Raw genomic sequence first — 10,650 nt, 5'->3', positions numbered from 1 at the left:
CTCTGTGGGCAGGTGTCAGTATGCTCTCGAGCATAATGTCAACAAGAGGTGGATTTGTCCGACTTACGCTGCTCGTGACGGTGTCCGTGTTCGCCCTGCTGCTGATCCTCAACGCCCTGCAGCGATCGGAGCAGCTGGTACCGACCCGGGCCGCCGTTGCCCCGAAGGAGCCAAAGGCCACACCGCCGCCAGTGCAGGTCGTGTCGGAGCCCATCAACGAGGATCTCGTGCGGCAGCTGGAGCAGGAGCTGCCCGAAGTCGACTACGGCCTGTGGTATCGCGCCGCCAAGCCACTCAACTACAAGGTGAACGCCAGCTGTGCCCACTATCCGGATCCGCTGGACCTGCACCTGCACAACATCTACTGGCAGACGTTCCTCAACGGCAATGTGACCTTCCGGCTGTATGCCGCCTACCTGGACCAGCGGGCGGCCGTGAAGAGCCGCACGGTGCGCATCCTGGCCACGGCCAACCAGATCGGCGACGCCTTTCCGGCCACCCACTGCCAGCTGTGGTACGAGGGCCACCGGGAGCCCATCTTCGTGCGGGTCAGCGAGTTCCTCAGCGTCTGGGTGAAGAGCTGGGGCCACCAGCCGCAGCTTAGCTACCCCCACCTGCTGAGTTGTCCGGTGCCGACGGCACTGCCGCCGAATATCTTCGACTCGCTGCCCCGCACCGTGTCCCTGGTGGCGGTGCCCTGCCACACGGCCAGCAACTCCCTGAGGGTGCACTATGAGCTGCCCAAGCCCAGGCCGATCGGCGCCACTTCCGCCGCCAATGCGACAAGTGCGACGAGTGCGACGAGTGCGACCAATGCCAGTGCGCCGCTGAGCTTTGGGGTGTGCCTCAAGGGCTTCGACTTTCCGTATGTGGACCTGTCGGAGCGCCTGATCGAGTGGTTCGAGCTGCAGCGACTGCTGGGCGCCACGCGGGTCTACGCCTACATGTACGACGTGCATCCGGCGGTGCAGCGGGTGCTGGACTACTACCAGCGCACCGGATACCTGGAGCTGCGGCCCCTGACGCTGGCCAACGGCATGCCGCGGCTGCGCCACTACCAGCACATGCTGCTGCAGCAGCGGCGGCTGGTGAAGCGGCTCAACGAGCTGATACCCTACAACGACTGCTTCTACCGCAACATGTACCGGCACGACTATCTGCTCAATGTGGACGTGGACGAGGTGATTATGCCGCTGGGCGAGCAGCGCTCCTGGCAGCAGGTGGTCGAGCGCGCCCACCAGCTGGAGCGGGCCAAGGGGGGCAAGTGCAGCGGCCGCTTCACCTCCCTGTGCATGATCAATGCGTACTTCACGCGGGTGGTGCCCGAGGCACACAACCACGAGGAGCAGGAGGCCGGCGAGCTGTACGTGCTGCAGCACACGCTGCGGCATCGCAACCACTCGCTGGCCGGTCGTGCCACCAAGTGCTTCCACAACACTCGCTACTCGCTGACGCTGCACAATCACTTCACGCTCAAGTGGCTGGCGGGCGCCTGCAGTCCGCGCACCGTCGACACGACGGTGGCCCAGATGCAGCACTACCGCGAGCCGGACAAGAAATACGAGCTCACCGATCTGGTGGAGGATCGCAGCGCCTGGCGGTATGCCGATGCATTGCGCGCCGCCGTCGAGCAGGTGTGGCTGCACCTGGACGATGTGCAGGGCCAGAGCGGCGATGCCGAGGAGCAGTCAGCGCTGGAGGAGGCGCTCGTCGAGGAGCAGGAGACGGATCTCGAGCAGCAGCAGCAGCAGCAGATGATGCTCCATCCCCCAGTGCCCGTCGCCCAGAAATAGTTCACGCAGTATCACAACCCTCCTTTTTTTTTTTTGTTTCTTCTATGTATTTAGTTCTAGTTCCTATTCAACATTTATACTCAGCAGCTCAGCAGCTCAGAAGTCTGAAGCAACCGCCCCATCCCTCACGCATGCCAAACAAGAAATAAAAGTGATTCGCCCGGAAAGAGAGTGACAAAAAAAATGCAGAGCTGTTATCTTAGTGCTGCGTCTGGTTGCCACTACACGCCACATCCATCACACTTCAAACTTCCAGTTCCCAGTTCCCAGTTCCCGATTCCCAGCTCTCTGCTGGCTGGCTGGCTGGCTTGCTGCTATTATTGTTATTTTTCTGGGCTCGCTGTGACATTGATAGGCGCTTGATTAGACGCGGCACCAAGTCGTGCCCATGTGTTGGAGAATTTCGGCTTCAAGTGCTTTAATTAGAAGCTGCCAAAGGGCCTAATCTTATCTTACACCCAACTGCCACGAGTGTGTGTGGATGTGGATGTGGATGTGTGTGTGCGCTGGGCAGGGTATTTCCATCTACATACAATATTTGCTCATTAATCACAATCATTGCATTCTAATTTTAGTGTCGCCTTCTTTATCTAAATTGTGATTTGATTGATTAGTGCGATTTCTGCGATGAAATTTCTGCCAAGCGTTCCCCACAAATGAATCAACGGAATGGTGCAGAAACTACTTGATTGCCTTTTGAAATATTCTTCGCTTTTTAGTTGGCTAACATTCGACACATTCATAAATTAATTTACGATTCGCATTTACTATTCCCAGCCAATTTTTAATTGGCTAAAATGCCCAAAAAGTTCACGGCAAAACAAAACGATGACTGACTCACAGCTGCCAGTCCAAACCAAAAGTGAAACGGCCACTCTCACTCTCTGTCACTCTCGCTCTCCCACCTAATCTCCCACTGATAACACTTTTCTGCAGGAGCGATTACAGCTCGTACTTGGCCAACGGATTTACCCCCCCCACCCCCATAATCACTGACGGACGACTAAGCCCGCTCATTAGCACGGAATTATGACAAGCGATTAGCGCCTCATTTACGAGTATGTTGTGTGGCACACAGCACATACCACACAGCAAACCTTATCACCTGATATCACATACTCTGGCCAAGGGAGAGGAGAGCGCCGACAGACACAGACGCACACACAAACACACACCTCACAGCTGTGTGCCGAAGCTCGCTCCAGCCCGTGAGTATGCCTTGATCTTTGGTTGGTTTTCTGTTCATTGTACTGGCAAAAGCTTTCGTGATAAGCTTGCAGGGAAGGCAGGCGCGCCACAGCCATCGATCAATGGACATAGGCTCGTGGGATTTGTGCAAGAAAAATGTCTCGCTGTGCGAGCTATCTTATCTGTGCAGTAAGCTAAAAATATGTGCATATGTACATGCACACATAAATACACACATAAATAAATACACACATAAATACATACATAAATATACATATGCGTCAGTCTGAGTCGGAACTCGGAAGTGGCACGCACATTTAATGCCACTTTTTCATTTAATTCTAATTTTTATCAGTGGTAAAAAATTTTAAAAGAATTTCTATGAAATTAAACGAAACACTGAACTGCGCTCTGCGCGCTTAGCTATTTTTTAGTTTCCACAAAAATATGTCTGCGAGTGGAGTTCACTTAGAAATTGTTTTGTTTCCTGTGCCAGAATTTTTTCTAGCATTAGTTTGGCCTTCCATTCCGCTGCGTCCCCTAAGCAAAGTTCACTTTGGAATCACTTCACGTCGTTTCTCCCGAAAAACATTAACAGCAAAGCACATCACGCGTGACGCTGTGTCCATTCGCTTTTGTGACATTTAAACAGCGAATTAGCTTTACAGTAAGTCCAGAGTAAAGACCTGAGTAAGTCCCGAGTAAGTCCAAAGTAAGTACAGAGTAAGTCCAGAGGAAGTCCAAAGTAAGTCCAGAGTAAGTCCAGAGTAAGTCCAGTGTTGAGCAGTGCTCTCAGAGTGCAGTTAATAAATCAACAAAAACTATCCACCTATTTCTGCTGCACTGGATCATTCGATTCTTGAACATTCCTTCGATTGGAAGATTGGGAGCCATGCGTACGGGCATGTGGTGCGGTGTTTCTTTTTTTCTTCAGTAATCTCTCTTTTATTATGAGCAATTCCTTAGCAGACATTAAATTATATGGTACTCACACTCGTACTACAGTACAGCAAACAAAAAAAAACAAAAAAAAAAAAACAAATGAATAAGAAGTAAGAAATACATAATACATAATACAAATAGTAGCACATATGCAGGGGAACATGGGGAAGACGGCGAACACGGGGTACACGGGGAACACGGGGAACAGGGTAACCCATATCTGGCCACCCGTTATCGGTATCGCTATCGCTATCGCTGACTGACCAAACAGTAACAACTACAACGGCAAATAAACGACTTGGCAGCGGCTGACGTTGAAGTTTGCCGAAATACCATAAAAGATTTCTTTGTCGGTTGCCCCGCGCGGATAGGATATGGCTTGCGGCTGGGCTGGGGGGTATGGACGCCTCAGTGGCGTAGCAGCAGGGCGGTGAAGCCCAGGACCAGGGAGCCAAGCAGCGTGGTGCTGGTGCTGGTGGAGAGATCGGCGGCACCGCCGCCAGTGCTGTTGCTGCGGGCGGCGAGCAGAACGGGCCGCTCATTGGCGCGGGCCTCCATGTACGCCTGGCAGTCGGTCTCGTTCTTCACGAAGCGGAAGATGGACTGCACGACATTGGCGGGTGTGATCTCGGAGCACTGCTCCAGGTGGTGCATGACGCAGGCCTCGAAGCCCTGCAGATCGACGCAGTGGGTGGGCGAGAAGAGCAGCTCGGGGCGGCTCATGAGGTCGGGCAGGGCCGCCGGGCCGTCCTTGGGTATGTACTGGTGGAAGGAGCGATTCAGACAGCTGCTAATGGCCTCCTTGTTGGCCTCCAGGCACTCCGGCCCCTTTTCGGCCACAAACAGGGCGATCTGATCGCCGCCACGCGAGCACGCAAAGCCCAGCAGGGATGCTCCAATGCGAGCTATCGTCTCCTGGTGGCGCTTCTCCTCGCTGGTGAGGCACACCTGCATCTTCTCGTTGAACTCCTTGACGCAGGCCTCCGCCTCGGGCGCCCGCTTGCAGTACTTGTGGAAGACGGTGTCCAGCTCGCCCAGCGGCTTTGCCTCCTCCATTTCCGCCTGCAGGGCGGTCAGATTGGCCACGCCGCTGATGCAGGCGCTCATCTTGGCCGCCGCCTTCTCGATCTCCTGGTAGAAGGTCGCATTGTCCGCGCCCGTCACCTTCTTGCACTTCTCCCGGTACATCCGCTTGACGTCCTCTGTGAATCAGAAGATAAGCCCACAATATTCACTGCCTCCAGTCTTGGTTGGTCTTGCAACTCACCCACGCTGATGTTTGTGTTGCGATATTCCGCCGGCAGGAACTGCGCGGAGAGTCCGCCCAGCTGGCTGGCACTCAGCGGTGGAGTGGCCACAGCGGGATTGGGATTGGGACTGGGACTGGCCTGCGCCTCGAGCAGGATGGCCCCCAGGGCGGCCATCAGGCAGACGGCCATCATTGCGTAGTGGTTCATGCTGGCAGTGGATCGCTGTGGATCTCACGGATTGCGGTTGGGTGTTGGGTTCTGGATTGTGGGTTCTCGGTTCTCGGTTCCGTTTGTGCCCGTTTCGAGTGCGCTGCGGCGAGTGAATGAAATCCGACTTGTCGCCACGAAACGAAGCCACACAGCGCGAATCGGTGGGCGATCGGTGGGCGGTCGGTGGGCGAGGCGACAGCACAGTGGTACGCGGGCACTCCATATACATATACATATACATATGTATATATAGATGATAGCACTTCATTGAATCAGTTTTTATGCTTGCTTAATCTGAATCTTGGCTGCAACGATTATCTAATCGATTATTGATAACAAAATTTCCATTTTAATGCTGAGTTTATCGATTGCGATCGATACCTGCCCTGCCTGGTGAGTGCAGTGCACAAAATGACGCATTTAATTTAGCAGAATTTATTACCAAAGATAAGAATTCGCCTTTGCTGCATTTTATTTCATGCATAAAAATATTTTCCACATATTTGCGGCCACTGTGCGATCGCGGCTCGGGGCTTTGTTCAATCAGCCGACGACAGTGACATCATTCACACTTCGGGGGCACGGAACAGATTTCGCCATTGCCACAGCCCCTCAATGTGTGTGTGTGTGTGTGTGTGTGAGGCAAAGTACAAAGTTTCCCAGGCATCCGCTTCTGTCGCGCACACACACATACACACAGACACATTCAGGTGCGGGGATTGAATGTGAGTGAATGATTCACGCTGCAGTCCAGTCCAGTCCAGTCCAACCGAATCGAAGGGTTAGAGGGAGAGTCACAGAGAGAGAGCGAGAGTCACACGCACAGGGACAGGCACAGTCACAGGGACAGGGACAGGATAGTCACAGTCATGGCTATAGATAGAGTGCGGAATATACATATGTATGTATGTATGTACCTCCTATCACTATGTAGCTGGCAGCTATAAATTCAACTTAAACATTGTGTGTTCCAACCATTTCCGATCCGATTGCTATGCGCTGGCGCATATCTTATCTTATCGGTCGCCCTCTGCCTTATACATACATATGTATATGGCCATAACCAATATTTTATGTGTAAATATCATGTAGCCAAAGCGATACTGTTTAGCAACCCGGACAACAACAAGTACAAATGCTACAAATTAAGAACAAAGCCGCAACGTCAGCGATCAGCGATCAGCTCTCAAGTTTCCCCAATCCAAACCAAACCAAACCAATCCCAATCCGAATCCCAACCCATCGATTGCTGCTGCATTTTGCGGAATTGCTTTTGTTTATTTCCTTGTTTTTCGTGTCGTCTCGGATTGCTATTGCTGCTGCTGCTGCTTTACTGAATTTCAATTTATTTTCGCAACGGATTTCTTCATAATTTTTCACATTGCCCAAGCGGGCAGCATACTCGCTCGTACATACATATGTAGGTGCAGTGGGTTGTGTAAATGGGAGCAGTTCTGGGTAAGGAAAATAAAACAAAAACGAAAACAAAACGAAACCCAAGATGAGAGACATCCGAGAAGAAGGGGAGAGTCATGTCAGAGCTTTGTTTTTGCACAGTTCCACTGTGAATGTTGGACTCTCGGCTTGGTCTTGGACTAATTACTCGTCTGATCTTGTGCTTACCCGAAACCGGTTCACATAACGATCCACATCTACAGCCACCATAGCCCGCCATATAGCAGTAGCAGGCAGCAGAGTACAAAGGTCGCTGGCAATCAGCTGTCGACGTACCGGCTGTCGACGTAACAATTTGCCAGATAAGCTTTTATCATTTACAGCTTTTGCGCTCGCCGATCGCCGCCCGACGTCGCATGAATGGAACAGAGCTGACAGCGGGCTGCTGAGTGGGCGGTTAGTTTCTAGAAGAACGAGGGTAACGTGGGGAAGCGAAAAAACATTTATGGGAAGAGCAGTCGTCATGCTACCCCTTTGAGATGGTGGGGGAGTGAGTGGGGATCGTTTGCTAATCGCTCGCAGCAAGAAATTGCATGATCCAGCAGCAAGTAAAATGTTGCATGGATTAATCTAAGACTTTGTGAGCAGTTCTCTTTCCACTGGAAAGATCTCGAATGAGCAGAGACTAGCATTAAGAGATATTCTTTATTTAATGATTTTGATCATATTCCCAGCTAATGTCAACGTGTGTGCAGATTCCTGCTGCAGTTTCGCTAGGAAAAACCTGCGAAATATGCGAAGTATGAAAAATCTTAAGCCAACTTTTGGGCGGATCTTTCAGTTGGAGTTTAAGATCAGTTTCGGATCAGTTTCCGAGGCCTTCACTAATTACAAACAAGAATTTCGCATTGGTGTCGCATTGCAGTTACATATGTACATACATGCATATGTATGTATGTATGTAATTTTTTTTGCGTACAATTATGAGATTCAAATTCAAATCTTAGCTACATTTGCGCATCAGAATGCACATCTGAGACAGGATTGAGCATGCACAAACATGTTTAAGTCGGTTTGTGTGCGAAGACAACAGGACACGAGGGCAAAAACGTTTCTTTCTTGCTTCTCTGCTGCTGCGGACAGCCGAGCCGAAGCCACACGAAGCTTTTGCGCGTGCGTGTACCGACTGCGCTGCTCCCGAGATCTTTTCGTATGCACATAGCAGACGACGCTGACTGCCGCTGCTCTGCTCTAGTCTGTTATTGAACAGGCTTATGCTTGCTTCGTTCAGGCAAACCCAGGGCAGAATTCCATGTATAATGGGTTCCATCAGAAATATTGATGTACTACATATGTACATGGCGATCGTTCGTACTGCTACGCCAGAGGCCACAGAAAAAAATAACAAGAATGAGAAAGATGCAGGACGGCTGATTTTATGTGAAAACAAAACAAAAACCAGAAATATAATAAATAATAAATAAATTAATTGCAATTGACGCGCGAACATTGTGGGAGTGGGCGTGGGCTGCTGTTGGGTTTGCGGGGGAAACGCATGAATGCTAATGAGGCAAGTTTATGAAAAAAAAGAAAAACAAAAACAAAAAACAAAAACAAAAACAAAAGTGGAGTCAAGTATTGCATTTGCAAAATATTGCAATAAATAAGCTGCTTATGAGAGACTCTCTCTGCTGGTTGGGTTGGGTTTGCTTTTCTATATCCTTTTGAAGGAGCCAATCCGGTTAGCAATTTGCGGAAAATGAACACACACACACAGCACACACACACGCACACGCACACATATGGATGCGCTGTGTGAGTTTGTGAATTCCTGCTCATTTGCCACATTTTAGCCGGCTATGGCTTTTCCTTCCTGCCGACTGGCTTAATCAGACCAACGTCAAGGACTCGACGCTGTTGCCGCTTGCCGCTTGCTGTTGCTGTTTGCCGCTTGCCGCTTGCTGTTGCTGTTTGCCTTGCTGGCTCTGCTTTATGAGCTTAGTCCGTGTGCTTTACTACCCAATTAAGCTCGGAAATATATTTAGCAAACTAATGAATTATAAACACACAGCCAGAGCTAGAGACAGCGACAGCGACAGAGCCAGCGACAGAGCCAGCGACAGAGCCAGCGACAGAGACAGCGACAGAGCCAGCGACAGAGCCAGCGACAGAGACAGCGACAGAGCCAGCTAGAGCAAGAGAGAGAGGGAGGAAGAGCAAGAGCAAGAGAAAGACGTGCAACAGGAACAGAACAGCAAGTGCGGAGGGGGGCTAGTGTGTGTGTGTGTGTGTGTGGGTGACTATCTGATGCCCTCTTCCGCCGTTCTGGATGTGTGCTCCACATTCCAGCAGCCCCCTCCCCCCCCCATTCATTGTCAAAGGCGAAGCTTGGGCGGGGGCGCATCAACGTCTGGCTGCGATAGCATCCTGCTTTTCATCTGCTTTTCATCTGCTGTTGCTCTGCGCTTTCTCTGTTTTTTTTTGTCCCCCTGGCTTGCCTCATATCAAACATGCCCCAGCCATACCCTCTCTGCTCTCTGCTCTCTGCTTCTCTCGCTCGCACTCTCTCTCATGTGCTGCATGCTGCCGTGTATCCTTTTAAATGAAATTAAGCTAATTTGGAAAGCAGGCAACGCTTCAGCGTTGTCCTGGACCTGGATCTGGACCGTGGAATGGATACCGCTGGATGCCGTAAAGCTTAATGCCGTGTGGCCAGCGAGAGAAAGCGCCACAAAGAGACAGAGAGAGAGGAGAGCAGGGGAGAGCCGCACACATGCATGCTGCGTGCCAAATCAAAGCCTGCCCCATATGCCGCCGCCGCCGCCTCTTCCTGTCGGCTATTTTGCGGCACATGCTGCACGTCCGCCCCGTTCTGCCTGTTCTGCCGCACCTGTGTCCAAGTCCAAACGTTTGTCCGTCCGTCTATTGTAATTTATTATCCTGCATGGCAAAAGGGATTTTCATCAATTAATCATGCTGATGATGGTGCTTGCTGCTGCTGCTTGCTGTTCCTCCTCCTCCTGCTGCTGCTGCTGCTGCTGCTGCTGCTGCAGTTAGACAACAGCAACACCGTAGACCAGCAACCCGTAAAAGTTGCCACTCCGCCGTGCCCGCTGTCTGTCTGCCACGGGGCTCTTGTCCCACGCCTTTGCCCCGCCGCAGTTCATTCGCATTCAAACAAAATATTTTGCGACTTGAGTTATGGACCACAAAACGGATAAATTAGTGCCAAATAAGTCGAGGCGATGAGGTCAATGTGGGCTGGGCTGGGCTGGGCTGGGCTGGCTGATCGGGGGGATGCCAGCAATGGCATGGCATGGCATGGCATCTAGTTCTCATCTTAAAGTGACTTTCCCTGCAGCTGGCAGTTGGCCTTGGCCCCACTGACTCCTTCCAAGGCTGATTTATGGCACGCAGGCCACACAGGACACAGGACTATCCACATGCAATGTGTGTGTGTGTGTGTGTGTGTGTGTGTGCATCAGCTTAAAGTGCATGAATGGCCAATTCATGGACGATTTCATCAATTATTCAAAGCCTTTCTCTCTCTCTCTCTCTCTCTCTCTGTCGACTGCTCTAAGTAAAAGTAAATTATTGCCTGGCAGCAGCAGCAAAAACAAAGCCCAAGCCCAATTTTTCGTATGGTTTATTATGCAAAATTTAATTTTAATAAACAAATAGGGCAAATGGAGGTGCAGCAGCCCATTCGGTCAGGCCATTCAGCCAGTCCGGGGCAATCCATCCATTAAACCAGTCCCAGTGCCAGTCCCAGTGCCAGTCCCAGTCCGCCAGTCCCAGTCCAGAGCCAGTCCATGGCCAGTGCCAATCCTGTGCATGTGCATGTGTATGTGTGTATGCAGGGCAGGTCAGCG

General features: G+C 51.3%; 2 protein-coding genes across 2 annotated transcripts; one reads left to right on the top strand and one right to left on the bottom strand.

Moving 5' to 3' along the window:
- The first annotated feature begins 27 nt into the window (after window positions 1–27).
- LOC111071943 lies at window positions 28–1,815 on the top strand. Its single transcript, XM_022363497.2, has one exon. It carries the CDS (start codon window positions 36–38, stop codon window positions 1,791–1,793), a length of 1,758 nt encoding a protein of 585 aa, XP_022219189.1. The 5' UTR covers window positions 28–35; the 3' UTR covers window positions 1,794–1,815.
- A 2,285-nt stretch (window positions 1,816–4,100) lies between these two features.
- On the bottom strand, window positions 4,101–5,440 carry LOC111071922 (27 kDa hemolymph protein). The gene is made up of 2 exons (XM_022363470.2): window positions 5,191–5,440; window positions 4,101–5,125 (listed from the first exon to the last, which is right to left on the bottom strand). Exons 1-2 carry the CDS (start codon window positions 5,378–5,380, stop codon window positions 4,332–4,334), a joined length of 984 nt encoding a protein of 327 aa, XP_022219162.2. The 5' UTR covers window positions 5,381–5,440; the 3' UTR covers window positions 4,101–4,331.
- Window positions 5,441–10,650: the final 5,210 nt, after the last annotated feature.

Source organism: Drosophila obscura, unplaced genomic scaffold (genome assembly GCF_018151105.1).
Source record: "Drosophila obscura isolate BZ-5 IFL unplaced genomic scaffold, ASM1815110v1 contig_190, whole genome shotgun sequence".
Taxonomy (NCBI): Eukaryota; Metazoa; Arthropoda; class Insecta; order Diptera; family Drosophilidae; genus Drosophila; species Drosophila obscura.
Note: the sequence above shows the minus strand (reverse complement) of the source record. Positions and strands in the feature narration are given on the sequence as shown.